This window comes from Protobothrops mucrosquamatus, unplaced genomic scaffold, assembly GCF_001527695.2.
Source record: "Protobothrops mucrosquamatus isolate PMUCROS unplaced genomic scaffold, P.Mucros_1.0 scaffold483, whole genome shotgun sequence".
Taxonomy (NCBI): Eukaryota; Metazoa; Chordata; class Lepidosauria; order Squamata; family Viperidae; genus Protobothrops; species Protobothrops mucrosquamatus.
The window spans coordinates 190,256-207,578 of record NW_015386803.1 but is presented as its reverse complement, the minus strand read 5'-3'; the positions used below and the strand labels follow the sequence as shown (position 1 = coordinate 207,578).

Genomic DNA, 17,323 nt, shown 5'->3' with positions numbered 1-17,323 from the left:
CCGCAGCCTGATCTTCCGCCGAGTCGTGACCTAGATCCTCCGGATATGGCCCAAGCTCCGTCAGAAACCTCTCCGGGTCCATCAGGCGCCTGGGACGGAACCATCTAGGCGGTTCCGTCTCCCTGCGGCGGGGGGAAGCGGTCCGGAAGTCCATCCTAAGGAGTGCATGATCTGACCATGACAAGGGCTCTATATTTATTGTAGGGTAGGCAAGGCAGGTTGTATGACATGTGTGAGTTCCACACATGTCATACAAAAAGCACTGGATATTAGATTCTAATATCAGTGACCAAATGTGTTTGAATACCCATTGTTGGGGAACATGAGTATGTGAAGGCAGTGGGAAGGGTTAATGTTGTATATTGCTTGTGTCTGTAAGTATATGGTTGGCCAAACTGAAATAAACATTTTTAAGAATGTTCTTTGGTTGTTGTTCAGAATATTGTCTATTCAGTAGAACATTTTTAGAAGTAGATTTGTATGTGATTTGAAATACACACATGCACGCGTGCGCGCACACACACACACACACACACACACACACCAAACTATCAAAAAGAAGTCCTGTTAAGCCCACTGAAGTGAATGAGATCTGTGTGAGAACACTGCTATTGATTTGTTTGAACAAGCTTATGCTGGAAAAGTTATGCTTCACAGTCAATCTAGCACAGAGGTCCCCAACCTTTTGGGCACCAGGGACCGGTTCCATGGAGAAAGGTTTTTCTACGGACCAGAGAGTGCGTGGTTTTGTGTGCTGCCTGCATCCCACAGATGGGGCTTTGCTTGTTTGTGTGGACCGGTTGCTGGTATGCCGCAGCCCGGTACCGGTCCATGGACCGGGGGTTGGGGACCCCTGATCTAGCATATTATATCTCTTTTTGAAGCTCAACTCTTGATCACTCCATTTAACAGTAATGCCATGGAGCTCGGTCTAGAAACAGCAGACGTAATATTGCTGGATAGGCCATCTACATAAGTAGGCAATAATCCCCACATTTGGATGGGTGTTGCTCCTCCTTGAAAAATATACAGTTTAAAGGCATCTAAATCCATTATTGTCACTAGAGGCAATAACTAGTAGCTTTAGGGGCAAGGATCTCATTTATCATTCCAGGCTCATCTACTGTCTAAATGGAAGTAACCTCATATTAGTTATATATGCTCTGGTAACTCTTTAGTAGATTACTGAAACATATTGTATACGGAACTATCATTAAGGATAGTTTGGAAACTTTGCCAGCATATCGACTTTAGTCTGTCTCTTACTTCCAATGAACAGCCAGTCAGACACAGAAAGCAAGGTCAGCACTAAATAATAATAGTCTGCTCCTCGATTTAATCATTAGAAGCATAGCAATATATAACTACTTGAGGATATTCCTTGAAAGGTGCATAGACCTCTGCTAGATTAGTGATGGAGCAGCTGCTGCTTTAACTTGGTGATAGCTATGGTGAAAGACTCTATAAACGCCTGAGAAAACTCTCAACAGTGTTGTGCTGATAATCTTCATGCTGTTGAAGCATTTTGAATGATGCACACTGCCCTGATATTTTGCTTAACATGTAGAAACAAGTCAGAAATTATCAGCAATGAGGTCAATAAAATCTTAACAGAATAACAGAATTGGAAGGGACCTTATAAAATATCTGCTGCAAACTCTGCGTAGGCGTCAGGAAGGGCATCCAGCCAGTAAATGCTCAGCTCCATTCAGTTACCTCGACTCCACCCGATAAAAGGGATTACAACTTCTGAAGACAAGCCGTTCCACCGATTAAATTGTTCTAACCGTCAAGAAATTTATCTTTATTTCTAGGTTGGAGTTTTCTCCTGAGTAATAATTTGTAAGATTTAAGTCATATTTAATTGTGAGGTTTTATTTATTGCATTTCACATGTAGATTTTATTTTGGTGTTCAATATTCTAAAGTTTCTAAGAAATTTTGATAAATCCTAGCCTACCTCTGCTGATATTGAATAACCCTTCACAGAATGTGCACCCAGAATACAAATAAAGGTACCTATACTGAAGAATTATTTGTGCTAACAACTGTGTGCACCTTACCTACAATGTGTCATACAAAAGTAAAAATATACATTATATATTTTATACGTGTGTGTGTGTTTCCCTTAACTGAAAAAAGCCAGTTGTCTGTCCTCCGTCTTGTGGAGGACAATGTTATTTGAACAATAAAGATGGAGCTTCCTTTTAAACCAGTGTCAGAAGGGGTTATTATTTGTGTTTATGTCCTGGACTATTAATTATTTGTCCGCTAAAGTGAAAAAAGGATTTTCTATAGACAAAAAGGAGAGAGTATACACAAAATCAAGGGTTGGTCATGGAACTCCTGATTGGGTTCACACATCACTGTATGCATTGTTTGTTAACAATGGCTACTACATTTAATATGTCTTGGACTAGTTGACCATATATTTAAGCCATAACTTTGTTTGTGGAATATTGAAACTGGAATTACATGTTACCTTAAGCCAAAAATCAAACAAACAATATAATTGTTCACTACAATTCTTAACCTAAGCTCTGAATAACTTATATGTCATTCAGTATGATAATTGATCCTAAACCTACTAAATCATATGCTTTAACGAGAAAAATGTCCAGGACAACAAATATGAAGTCAATAATGCTAGTAAAGTTTAACCTCATAAGAAATCATGACTGAAGCCTTGAAGGAGTTATCAAGCAATATATTTTAGGTATCAGATCAAGTCCTTATGTCTTCTACAAGTGTCCATTTCCTTTTATGGTTTTGAGAAGGAACTTAACTAGTCCATTCATTTCATTCCTCAAAATGTGCCCAGAAGAAGCAGAAACTAATTCCAATCCCTGGCTGGAGATTCAGAAAGTCCATAAAATTAGTCTGCACAGGAACCGAGATGATCCCTTAAAGAATACCAGTAACCAAGTAACAAATCTTTTTTTTCTTTAATAATAATGTAAAGGAAAAGAAAGCTTGTTTTTTTTCTGGTATGTGCAGTATTGTATTATAAAACAGTTATTTAATTTCAGGAAACAGCTTAATGAATATGAACACTTTGAAAATGGGTTGCATATTCCATTAATTGTTTATATGTAAAAGAAAATAACTAGTCAGGCAGAGCTATTATTTGGTTTCTGGCAATTGCTTCACCAAACTATATCCAGATGTGGTAGGGAGGTGGGGAATGAAGAAACAGGATCTACATCTCTTATTATTACATTCAGAAGTCTGCAGCACTTTTACATTTCATAGTTTGCATTTGAATGCGAGTTTTGTTTTGTGTTCTGCATTTGTCCTCTTGTTCTTAATTTTCCCCTCATTCTATACCTGCTAGATGAAATATTGTACAGTAAACATCTTTCAACAACCTCTTCCACTGACATCTGGTGATCTAATTATATAATTTAATTATGAGACAGAGTTTGATGGCAGCAATGTCATCTGTGGCAAGAAATTAAAACACTGTTCAAGAATCTATCATGCATCCTTAAGGCAAAATAAATTACATATGTTTGGTTTTGTAGGGAATATTTTCCATTCCAAAATCTTATGTTTTTAACTTTAAATATTACAGCTGATATTTCCTGATTTTTTTAAATAATTATGACAATATACAGTATAGTTCTTCAACAGCTAATTTGTTTTGGAATGTTCTGTTTCAAGATACATGCAAAGATTGCCTTCTAAAAAAATAGATAAATTTATTTTTGGACAGTTCTCATGGCTATTAGAAAAAAAAAAGCTGGGTTTGGTGTTGCTTTTCAACAAAGACAAACCAAGTTATTTTGTACATTCTCGGTTTACATTGCAATTGAATTCCTTGGTAAAGCTCATTTGTTGTGTTTCGACATCATCCATAACCTACATTTGAGAGCTTTTGCAGAAAGCTGGAGAATAACCACCTTTAACATAAAAGTGAAAATAAGTTTTAAGTACAACTACATAATGCCTATTAGAATGACAGGTGGACCCTTGTTCACTTTGCAATTAGTATTCAGATTATTCAGAATAAAGCAGTGGTGGGTGGGGGTGGGGAATTGTTTAGTCTCACAGGAAAAATAATTTCTGTCCAATAGACCTCACCCTTCAAATGAGGGTCATACAGGAACCTTTGGCTAGACATTTTGGTGACTAATTTAAAATATCTGGCAAGACAATTGATAGCACCCTTCCTTTGTATTGTGACAAATACATTTTGACTGGAGCTTATTAACATAATCCAACACAACCACAGACATATTGTAAGCATTATAGCATAGAATTAGAAACATTTTTTGCACATCACCATCTTTGTTCTCTTTCTCTCTTTTTTCCTTGACAAGGATCTGGATAATTGCCTCAACAAATGAACCACTGTGTTCAGTCTGTTTCTATAATTCCTTAAATTGTTTTTCATTGTAAAACTAAGCAAGCTTTTATTAAACATAAAAGAACCGCAATATAATTACAGGAACAGTATATTATTAAAAAGTGTGACAGAAATGGCACTTAAACTGACAGCTGCTTTCTTTTTACATCTATACAACTTAAATATATCTTTGAAAACATTACTAAGCAAAAGTATCTTTTACACAGCAATCCAATCTACCAAATCTAATTTTATCTATTCTTCCTTTTGCACGCATACAAAATAAAAGAATACTGTATGATGCCTTTGCCTTTTAGGACTGTGTATCAGTCCCACATAACTTTATAGTATCCATTATGTGGAAGTACCGATGGTAGCACGGGTTCCTGGACTGCTATGAAGACTATAATAAGTCAATTTGATAATATAATTTGCTGACATTAGGGAATCTTTCTAATTTCAGAGCACTTTGGAAGTCATATCTGCATTAAATTGAACAATGCTATAACTTTTTTTCCTGGCACTTGTCAACTTATTCATAATTAATCTGACATTACAAAGGAGCAATGATTGGCTAGGTTGCTAATGACATAGAATAATTCTAATTAAAGACAAAGGGATTTCTTCAAACTCTGGGAATTAAGATGACAAAAGCAATTCAGTATAACAGTATGCAAGGTGATACACTGTACATGCTGACAATGAAACTAAACTTTACATGTTTGGGATGATGACTGAGTACCAAAGACAGAGCAGAAAAGTTTTGGATAGATGAATGAAAGAATCAAGCTAGCGTCTAGCTGCTGCAAATGGCAACTGCTATTTTGAGGATCATAAGAAAAGAGAAAGAAAAAAACCTTCTAGTACAGGTAGTCCTCAACTTATGACCACAATTGAACCCAAAATTTCTGTTGTTAAGTGAGACCTTTTTTGCCACAATTGTTAAATGAATTGTTAACCCAGTTGTTAAGTGAATCTGGCTTCCCCCATTGACTTTTCTTGTCAGAAGGTCGCAAAAGGTGACCTCATGACCTTGGGACCCAGCAACAGTCATAAATATGAACCAGTTGCCAAGCATCTGAATTTTGATCATATGATCATGGGGATGCTGCAGTGGTCGTTAAGTGTGAAAAATGGACGTAAGTCACCTTTTTCAGAGCCGTTGTAATTTTGAACAGTCACTAAACAAACTGTTGTAAGTCAAGGACTATCTGTAATTGTTTTATGCAGAGTGGTGGCATAACTAAAGAGTATGATTCTAGAAAAGCTGCAATCGAAATGATAAAGGACTAGAGCAATTCTACTTAGTAAGCAAAATCCTCTTTTTTTCATACGAAAGCGGAATCAGCGATTTGCATTCGTATTCTGTTCCAAATATAGGATTTATATTTTTGCAGCACTGTACTGCAAAAATATAAATCCTACATTTGGAACAGAATAGCCCTAAATAGGGGGAGAATTGAAACCACTAAAAAGGGAATGGGACTCAAATCCCATAGAAAATAGTTTTAACTAATTAAAAAAATAGTTGAATAAGATTAAGCTAAATTTAATATAAGTGGTAGCCATTATCTAGTCTGCAGAAATCACTTAGAAATCTCTTTTTATGCCCTGGAAAATAAACTTTTGCTGATTCAGTTACTTAATGCAGTGGATTTTATATAAGGAAGGTAATTTATTACTTTGAAAACCTTCCTGGGATCAAATCAAAGGCATGTGAATTTACTTTTTTCATCACTGTTAGAATTACATAATAGTAACATGAATAATATAAATTCTAACTTCATTTCTGTACAGTTTTGCTCAATTTGCCCATAATTTGTTATTAAAGCTTCTTAAAAAATTAGCGATTGGTAGCACACTGGAATGAATAATAAGGCCTAGATTCCTACAACACATTTATTTCATTGTGTTGCACAAACTTAGGCATTGCTGTTTGTAAGCCATGCTCTCTGTCTTAACATGTTCTATAAATCCAGCCAACTTTAATCAATAAAGTTTAGTTAATTGCGGTTATTGTAATGTGTAAATCCAGTCAATGTAAATACTCTTATTTTTATGAAAAACTGTGACCAAGAGTAATTAGTACAGCCTCCTTGGAAAACCATAACAAACCCAAGATTATAACAAGACATATGAAAAAGAGGTGTAATAGCATATGAAAAAGAGGTGTAATAATATTTTAACTATGCAATAAATCTGGTCTTATTTTCGTTTAGCGAGGAGGAAGGGGCAAGAAAACAACACTGGAGATGATTTCAAAGTTCTACACTGGAGATGGTTTTGAATTCTTGTCTTGGTGCCTGATGTCCAGATGAAAGACAATAGCTAAAAATGGCAAGAGGGAGCTGCTGTAATTGAAGGGTGTATGTGGAGGCTCCTTAAGTAGGGTTACTGTTACATAGAACTGTACCAATAGAAGAGAATATTTGTCAGTGTTGAACATTATGATGTTGGTTTGTTGGGTAATGAAACATTTGCAAGAAAACAACCAAAGACCAAGGACCCAACATAAAACTGTCTTTAAAGACCAAAATGCAATGCCTGGGTGGAATTATATTACATCCGTATAAGCGCCTTCCACTGGCTCCCTACTAGCTTTTGAGAATAAGTTAAAGTGCTGGTTATAAGCTGAAAAGGCGTTATTACTTGCCTCCTAGTTAACTTTACAGGACTGCATCTCTCCACTGGAGTTGGCCTGACCACTTTGATTGTGGCAGGAGAAAAGGTTGACTATTCCCCAGTGTTGAAGGGTGAAGCCCAGAAGTACTGGTTTTCCTTGGTATGACCAGTCCTCCTGGTATAGCCTCCTGTTGATTGGTTCTGACATTGTCTGACTTCTAATGTAACTCACCCACTAAAATAGAATTTGCCAACTGATATTGGCAAATATTACATACAAAAGCATTTCAGAGTGAGTTTATGTCTGGAGTTTAAACATTATAATCCACTTCTTCACTCAGACCTCTGCTAGGTAATTAACACAAAACAACTTAGTTGGAAAGGATAAAATTTGTTAAAATGTCACTTTCCACAAATAATAAAAGTCCCTTAGTTCTTAATTTTCTATTTTTCTGATCCTCCATAGCACGGTACCTAACTTTGCTTTTTTTTTTAAAAAAAAAAGTGTTGCATTTTTAACCATTTCTGTCTCCTAAGAAGTCATGGAATTATAAACCAGAAAGGCAAGACCCACAATATACCAGTAATAGTAAAACACTCTAAATAAAAATACCTAACATAATGCTTTAAAACGTCTGAGCAAAGAAGTAAATTTTAAACAGGTGTGAAAGTGATAACTGTATCAATGCTATTTCAGCGTTAGTGAATTCCTGAGTTTATGGATACTATAAATAAATTTGTAAAATATTGGGTCTATAGGAATATGGGAAGCTTTATTTTTAAAATATTATCAGTGGTAAAGTGTGATTTGAACTGGTTTGGTGTACTAGTTAAGGGAATCAGGCTAGAAATATGGAGACGTTAAGTTCTTGTCCCATCTTAGGCACAAAGCCACCTGGCTGGCATTAGGCCAGTCATTTCCTCCCAGTCCTAGGAAGGAGGAAGAAAGAAAGAAAGAAAGAAAGAAAGAAAGAAAGAAAGAAAGAAAGAAAGAAAGAAAGAAAGAAAGAAAGAAAGAAAGAAAGAAAGAAAGAAGGGGGAGGGAGGAAGGAAGGAAGATAAGAGCCATGATTTAACTCCTAGAAATATATTAAGTTTAAAATGATGTACAACTATATAACTTGCAGAATAAGTTTAAAATGATGTACAACTATATAACTTGCAGAATTCCTTCCTACCACATCAGCCTTTGCCTTTTCGAACCACACAAGAGGACATGTTGCTCCTTCTAAATCAAACTGGATGCTATTTGACCCAATGTAGAAGTCATTGCTATAATTTATGGAAGAATTCAGCCATTTTGTTGAAAGTTATCTGAAGTCTCTCAAGTCACAAGTGAAAAACTGAGCACTTCTTCATTCTCTCTGCTCCATTCGTTGCTCTAGAGAGGTTATGATGACAAAAATGTGCAAGTAGGTTGGCTGCTTTCCACCACAAATATATAAACAAGCAACAATTTGTAAGGAAGTTTGGCTGTCATGCTAACTAAATAATGGTGTACATTTGCTTGTATTATATTCCGTAGAACATCTTTCACCTTTCTATCTCTAAGATAGCCGATGTAAAACAGAAGTTTTTATAGTTGTATCTTATACAAGTTTGTTCTGGACCAATTTGATCTAAGCTTTTCCCTTATATTCAAGTACTCTTCCTCTTTCAAAATTTCATGCAAAACTTACCACGCTTGATCCAAGACTTCAAAAAAAGAAAGAAATCTGTCAAAATGGCAATAGACGTCATTCTGCACACTGATGCAACACCGTTTATAAATTCCCACAAATAACGCTCAGTGATAAAAGTTCTCAATGTTTAGATTAAAGTTCTCAGTGCTAGATTATAGGAAAAAAATATTCCTGTTCTCTTTAATCATTATTCTCACAAGAAAGGACCACATTTGAAGGAGAGACCAATAGTTCTTCTCATTCCTCTTGTCTTTTGCTTGCACTATAAAAAAGGAGGATGGCAACATATATTTGAAAGCCTGGCTTATCTATAGAGGTCTCCCTGAAAAAAGGTTTTATGGAGGCCAAAATAATTAGTTATGAATTCTTTTGCTAAATGTAGTGCCTTACATCTACCATATTTTTTGCTCGCAACATAGAACAGCCCTGTTTGTGTCTATTGAAAATGTGCCCTTAGTAGAATAATTTATTTGAAAGATGATACTGGATGTAATCTAGTGATTTTTAAGCTAGGCGGGCTTTCAGTAGGTGAAAACAGAACTATATCTTGATTATTTATGATTCTGGAAATTTCAATACTTTTTTCCTCAACTCATTAGAGAACAGCTTAATAGTTTTGGTTGCATAGGTTCCTAAGGAGTGTTTTATTAATTATGGATCTGGAATGATAAGATTCTCTTTTTTACTTAAGGCTAAGAGCTTAAGTAGGTCTTACTTTTAATTTAGTATATGTGCTACTCTATGCGTTATGGTTTAGCAGTAAATGTGAACCAAAGCTCAAGGGCTCACGCCCCAATTTTTCCAACCTGTAGAAAAATTGTTATCCCCATTTTTTTTCAGTCTGGCAAATTTTATCTACATTCCTTTTAAAAAAGACATAGGAACCTACATCTGTGTGCCTGTTGCCACATTATTTTACAGAGCCCGCCTAATTGAGTAATATTTTACCACTATCATCCAAATAAACTCAATATGGCATTTCAAGAGAATGTAGATATCGCCACTAGTAATAAACCGAACAAAATTTAAATAGTTTGCCACAGGAATTATTTACATATCGGAAAATGTTGCAGTTCAAAGAGTTGAGATTATTAAGTGTATACTTCTTAGTTATTCATAATTAAGTATTTTTAGCTACAGTTCTTACTATCAAGGGACTCTTCTCTAAACAAATAAGCTCTCAGTGGCTTTTTCCTTCACAAGTTCCCCTTAACCTTAATCCTAACTAATCTATCACAACAAGGAACAAATGTTGTATAGCAGAATATCAGCTTCTTCTGTTTCTTTATACAATCTCTGGCTTCTAGATTGAATCAGCTATTTCAAGAAGTGCTTGTTCATATTCTCCTTGCTTGAATCCTTTAGTATTAGTTTGTGCTACCTGCTAGAAAGTTTACTGATACCTTATTATCAGTTCATGATTACTCACCTTCTTTAATTAATAATTCCTTTGAGTATTCTTTTAGTAGCTTTGTCTTTTTTCTAGCATTCTCAGTTATTCTTCAGGTCTAAGCTTTGTTCCTATCAACCATTAAATCTGGTTGTTCTCTTCTTCAGGCTTCAGCAACTGACCTCCCATTAGTCATTCTAAGCAGATTTCTGAAAGCTGCCACCTGTAGCAAATTAGCTATGGCAGCTGTTCTGTAACTATGACCAATTCAGAGTACAAAGCTAGGCTTTATAATCTTAGTCAAAGACTATTCTGATACATAAATGTTAAAAAACATTAATACCATCTTCCATTTCTAACCACCAAAATCTAATATACAAACTAATTCTAGGAAAACAGGAATAAAACTCTAGAGAGCATAGATTATAAATTTAGCCAACATATTATGTATTTATTTGATTGATGCTTCACCTTTTCTCACAAACTGAATTAATTTTACATAGAATTCCCTTCCTCTCATTTGCTCGCACAATAAAAATAATCCCTTGAAACAGACTGAACTAAAAAAGAGCGGCTGGTTCAAAGTTACCTTATCACACGGGTGTCAATCTCGCTGCGTCACGTGACGTGTCACGATGTATCGCCACTTTTTTTGCATTGCCGGAGCTGGGGTGGGCGTGGCTTCCGTATGATGCAACCAGCTCGCAGGTCAGCAGTTTGACACCTCTGCCTTATCAGCATCTATGGCTGAGGTTGGATAGGTCCTATATGCCACACCAGTTAAGCCAATAGCTGTCTACCATGGGTGTAGAAGCTCCATCCACAACTATGGAGAAGTTTCTTAGCCTACTCTAGTTAATATTAATATGATGACAACATAATACAAATTTGAATATAAACATGACAGCCAATATTTGATCTTGTTTTATTTCTTCTTTATATATTTGAAATGAATGCATCAAATGTATTTGTCATGTTCTTTAAAGAAGAACTTATAAATAAAAGAAGCTTGCCAATAAATCTTGGGCAGTTTTTGTATAAGTATTTATGTATGTGTGTGTGTGAGGAAGTGTTCAAACACCTTTCCAAGTAATTTGTCCTTCTGGAATTGCTGTAGATTTTCATTATAGTTTTCCTGAGGAACATTTCTATTATAACTTATATTGAAAGGGCTGTCATGATTTTTTGTTTGACTATACATGGGCATTAAATCTTTTAAAAAGTGAATCTGGTGTAATTACCAGTTTGCAAAATGAATTCCTTCAGGGTTTGTACTCTACCCATTAGTAAAAGAGATAAGTTGAAATGTATTAAAATTTCACTGTGCAACTGGGAGTTTTTGTTCACAGTAAATGTGTTAATGTTTCTTCATTGCTTGACTGTTTGTGTTTAAATTTAGGCAGCATGCCCAATAGGGATAAAATTATAGGATAAAGCTATGTATAAAAGAAAGTCCTTAAAAGAGAACCAATAACATTTATTTCTAATCAGCATTTACACATAATAATATTTGGCCTTGATTATAAAAGAAAGTTTTATTGGAAATTTTTTTTTTTTCCTCTGGTGCCGAAATTTAAAATACATGAGCAATGTCTAACAGTTCTTGATTGCATGGTCTCTTATTATTGATTACCAATTTTTACAATCATAGAATATTTTAAATATATTTTAAAAAGATTGTAAATCCAGTGATTGTTAATTGTGTACAATATAACAATAGCACTTCAGTTCCTATACTTGTGTATTTTGCATTATTTTTGAATGTAAAGCATATTGAAGACTCTATAAATTTTTCTGAAATGTAGGAATCTATTTCCCAAGGTATAATGTTTAAAATATTATCTTTCTTATTCAGGATTAATTGCTAGTTTGTCAGCAACTTTGAAAATCAAAGGAACAGGATGAGTAAGTAAAAGTCTCAGAAAGTAAGAAATCTGTTAATCAAAGTTCCATGGATGGAATAAAAGATTTAGGATGCTAAAAAAGCAGCCTCTTCCTGGAAGAGTAAATGTTAAAAGGGTCTTAAAGTTTTAGCCTACAATCCTTAAGGAAGAATAGGGAATTTCCACATCACCATCATTTGCACTCTCTAATTTTTCAGGAAACAAGTTTTTAGATAAAACAAGATCTCCTCTGTCAACTTTGCAGTGCTAAGAATAGGAAGCAAATCCTGTTTCTTCCTAACCTCACAAGTTACCACAGTCCTACAAAAGGCCAAATTTTCTCAGTTCTATTCTGTATGGAAAGGGATGTCTATCCATTCTGCAATGCATGTTCTTGTAGTGTGTATTTGTGTGGTGGTAAACACATCAGATCACATTCCTCTAAAACACAGGCAAGGAGCAGCTGATGTCCGTGGCTTCAAAGGTGGGGAGAAACAAGATTTCTTGCAAATGGAAAATTGCAAACTCCAAAGAGCCACAGTGTTTAAAGTTACTACTAGTTTTAGAATCCAAACGCCCTGCAGAAATAAACCAGTTTAGGTCTTGACACACAGCTGGCACGCGGTTCTAAAGTTAGTTTCAAACTGATACAAAGTTTATATGGGAAGTGCGCTAAAATAAAGTATTCATGATGAAAAGGTACGGAAATATGAAAGCTTCCCCCTTGGTTTGGCATACCAGGAGAAGCAACCTTAAAAAGGAAACAAAAGAAACAAGGATCAAGAGTTCTGTTGTGTTCTTTAATCCTGCAAACTAAACACAGTTTACAATGGATACTTTAAATTGACAAATACATATTCCCTGCATTTTACACATTGGAATGTATTGGGTAGTTTGGCTACCTAAGTACTTTTCCTATGACTTCTTTCAGTGTCTGGAAAGAAAATCAAATCAATTCAACAGGCAGACTATTTCATAAACTAATTTGAAAGAAACAAGGGCTGTTGCTTAGAAATTAGAAATAATGCAGCAGTGTGAATATAGAAATAAGCATCAGTCAGAACTAAGAGTGTTGCTCTTCTGTATTATTCTGGTTCTATGGACACTCAAGGATTAGGAAGGAATATGGGTAGCGGATAAGCAACAAGGTACTTCATTTATGTATTTTGCATGCATGCAGTAAATTATATTTGGCCAAGCACATTTTTACTTCCATATTTCTTGTCATGTATTTAGGGAGAATGAAGTATTCCTTCTGTAAATATGCCATTGGGGAATGTGTATGACTTTCTGAATGTTCAATGTTTAATTGTTCAATGTTTAATTCAGTAAATCTGCAGAACATTCTTGTGTTTGACAAAGGTATATTTTAATAAAATGTGTTTCCTTGCAGATGTTTCACTACCAAAGTAGGTAACATCATCAGTGCATCTTGGTGTTCTTAATGATCTCTGAATTTGGTGCACTGATGATGTTACCTAGTTTGGTAATGAAACATCTGCAAGAAAACCACCAAGCTCAGAGAGCACCAAGGACCCCACAATTTAACCCTGATCTACAAATATTCTTTTCTATTGGCAAAATGTACGTACCTAGCGTTTCTGCAAAAAACCCTGACCCCTTCTGATTCTTTCAATATAGATTTTTTAGATCATTGCATCTTACCTTTTATAGAACATTCCCCAAGAATAAAAGCATGCTTTTTCATAAATAAAAATGTTTTATGTAAGCATACTTATCTTTACAGTACAATATAACATTTTGAAAACGTATCTTTTATTTTCTAGCATGTCTTTCATTCTTAGGTTTCCCTAAAAAATAGTTGTGAGTACCTTTGCAAAACATTCTGACCGTTATGGTTTGCTTAAAGAGAACATTTGTTTTCTGCACAGAATATTATATCTTGTTAGTATTCTTGTCATCATACAATATTAGTACTGTTTTCCTGAATGCCATAGAGAAATATAATGATATTAGCACCTTTCAAATTGTATTAGGGAAAATAAATACAAGCTGGAAACAATGCTAATGTAATGTGATGTAAAGCTGGTGATACAATGCTAAGATTTGCTGAACCACTCAAAAGCTACATATGACTGATACAGAGTGTGAACATAGGAAATATGCAAGAGCTCTCAGCAAAATTGAAATGCAAAGGGAACCATCACACTTTTTGTTCTAAAGGAATGTGTTCCAAGAAAATGTGAGTCTTTGCAAACTTGCTCAAAGTTTTAAATAAAATTGTTTATGCAATTTTTAAAAATATTCACATGCTATAATTCCATTTTCAAACATATTTGTCAATGTTTTCACGTTATAGATACCATCAATAGGAACTGCTTTGCATTTTTCCCAGAGATCTGTGTGTTGCGTTGTATTCTTGTAGGAAACACTGAAGCTTAATGAAAAGACAGTTCAGTTCATATAGAACAGGGGTCTTCAAACGTGGCTCTTTTATGACTTGTGGACTTTAACTCCCAGAATTCCTCAGCCAGCGTGTCAGGCTGAGGAATTCTGGGAGTTGAAGTCCACAAATCATAAAGGGCCAAGTTTGAAGACCCCTGATACAGAACTCCCAGGTACTTGCATGACAAATATACTTCTAAGGATATATAGAAAATTTTACTTATTAATGGATTTAAGAGAACTTTGTGGGATGGTAGGAGAAAGAATGGCAGAATCTGGGGTTGGAGTGAAAAGAGGGATCAGCCTAGAATCCTTCCATAGCCACAAGCAAACGAAGTCCAACAGGCCTTGAATGCCATTGACTCTTATATAACTCTAACCAGGTACTGACTATTAATTGAGAAGATTCCTGTGAATAAGCCTTTAGCAATAAATCAGCTTAATTGATCCTTCATGTCCAGATCTGGTCTTTCCCACCTGTCAAGAGTAGAGGAAATTAGCACTTACTTGTTTGAAGTAGTCCATGAAATTCTTTCTTTCTTTTTAAATAAATAAAAGTAAAAGACATGGAGCCACTCAGGAAATAGTCTCAGGTGGGAGCATATTGCCCACGGAGACAGCCATTACGATATTTCCATCTGGATTTGTTAAATTGTTTGATAAAAAATATAAAATCTCTAAATGGCATCTTAACTGAGTGATACATGGCAATATACTTTGTATTTTGTATATAGAACAGAGATATTAATTCCTTAGTTAAGATGCCATTTAGAGAATTTTACATTTTTATCAAAAAAAATTAACAAATCCAGATGGAAATAATGACTGTCTCCATGGGCAATATGTTCCCACTTGAGACTATTTCCTGAGTGGCTCCATGTCTTTTATGATAGATGTATATATTCTAAAGCTGAATAAAACAACTTATTAAGCCGTATGAAAACAGAAACTGAGTATAACAGTTTTAGTAATCAATACATTAGCGGACATAATAGGCTTATAATGATGTAATAAGATACAATAAGCAAGAAAATATTGTCAGGATTGACTTTATTGAATGTCAATGTTAAATAGGGAAGCTGAAATTCTTTGTATGATTAGCCCTTTAGTTAAGAAAAACAAAAGAAAATAACAAAACTACGCATCTAGGGGCGTTTCCAGATGTTTCTCTCAATTCACTTGTGTAGCAGAGTTGACACCTCATCGATCTGTCGGTTACAGCTAGTGGTTGAAATGACTGGAATGACCTGTTTCCCAGCTCCTGTATTCCAAGCAAGCCATCAGAGATACAGAACTGAATAAAGAGTTCAAAAAATGGAACCAGAATGCTAAACTGTATATTAATATAATAGGTGGACAAGAGACTTGCAGTTTACTTGCGTGCGAACGTATGCATTTATTGGTTGGTTGGATGAAGGGATTTCTCTTTTGGCTTGAGACTATAGAACAGGATGAATCATTCAGTTGCTGACTAGTAGATGAGCTGAGATGTCTTTACTTTCTTATTGGCCAGGAGTGACATGTTCAAGTTGACCATGAGTCCTTTTGCAAGCACTAAAGTCTTGCAGCCCAGATGCCCAACAGCCTCTCTGGCATCTTTTAATAGTGGGAACTGTTTGTTCAAGTTTTTCTGTTTCTGTAATGCAAAACAAGAAGATGTGGGTAACAGAGACTAGTTTTCTGCTCATAGTAGTATGGAACACTGTTCTCACTGAAAAGAGAACTACTGTATCAATTTGCAGTTATCTTTTCATTGTTTCTGTAGTTGAAGTTTTATTCTCCCCGCATTTCCAGCTAGCTGTTCAAAACATCTTATACTAAAGGCAGTATGTGACCTATATGTTGATAAAGTGCTGTTGTTTAATGTCACTTACCTAGTTGCCAATCTTGGGTCCTGGCAACTACATGGACAATTCTATACAATTTTCTAGATATCTGCTTCATAAGTGGTTTCCCGTTGCTTTCTTCTTAGCCCTGAGAGAAAATGACTGGCCCAAAGTCACCTGCTTGGCTTCTGCGCCTAAGGCAGGGGTCTTCAATCTTGGCCCTTTTATGACTTGTGGACTTCAACTCCCAGAATTCCTCAGCCAGGCACGCTGGCTAAGGAATTCTGGGAGTTGAAGTCCACAAGTCATAAAAGGGCCAAGTTTGAAGACCCCTGGCCTAAGGCTTACATACAAGTTTCCCTTCCTTTATGGGAATTTGTGTTATGCAATTGATAATTTTCATCATAAAAAAGAGAGATTTGTATCAGTTAATTCACTTTGTGCCAGAGATTCAAAAACATGCCAAAACTTCTCGCCAAAACTACTGTTGTCATTCACACATTTATTATCATAGTTATTATAGTTAGGTATCCCGTTTCCCTCAACATCACAACTGTAACAGCTACCACTGTTATTAGAAGGTGGAAACGTCCATCTTGTCCAATGACCTTACCCCAAAAGAAAAGGATCTATCTAACACTAGGAGCAAAGCTGGACATGTTACTTTTATCAGTTGGCTTTAATCTAATAAAACTCTACTTCTGACTGTCCTGCCTCCCGTGTAGATAAGACTGAGTTATGGATTATGCTTCAAGAGAGCATCTGTCTATAGCAACGTGCCTATCTATCCTAGATGACAGCTATAATGTTAAAATTATATATTTGCCTGTCATGTTATTGGTATGTTTAACATTAGATATTAGTTTAACTTCTCCAATTTAGTCCAATTTTAAATCAAATTTTTAATGTTTGAACAGGTCTGTAGGGTATTAGTTTTATGAGGCAGGGAGAAATTCAGATCTATCATAGAAATATCTGCAATCCATTCCATAGGTAAATTATTCCTACTTTAATTGTAGTGCTGTGCTACTCTGTTTTGCAGGGCTCTATATGGCACTGATCTTTGTTTTAAATGATGAAATATGAGTTACATGTCATTTTTTACTTTGGGTGCCAAGCAGCCTACACCTTGTGAGCTGTTGAATTTAAAAGGGGTGTTGTAGTCTG

The 17,323-nt window shown here is 35.4% G+C and overlaps 1 protein-coding gene across 2 annotated transcripts in view; it reads left to right on the top strand.

Annotated features, from left to right (window-relative positions):
- Positions 1-17,323, top strand: part of BNC2 (basonuclin 2) — a 293,974-nt gene that overhangs the window by 127,296 nt on the left and 149,355 nt on the right. The window contains exon 4 of one of the 2 annotated variants that reach the window (XM_015816709.1): positions 5,186-5,216. The exons of the other annotated variant lie outside the window; for it this stretch is intronic. Coding sequence (XP_015672195.1) covers positions 5,186-5,216 — 31 coding nt within the window. The remainder of the gene's footprint in view (positions 1-5,185; positions 5,217-17,323) is intronic. 2 annotated transcript variants of the gene reach the window in all.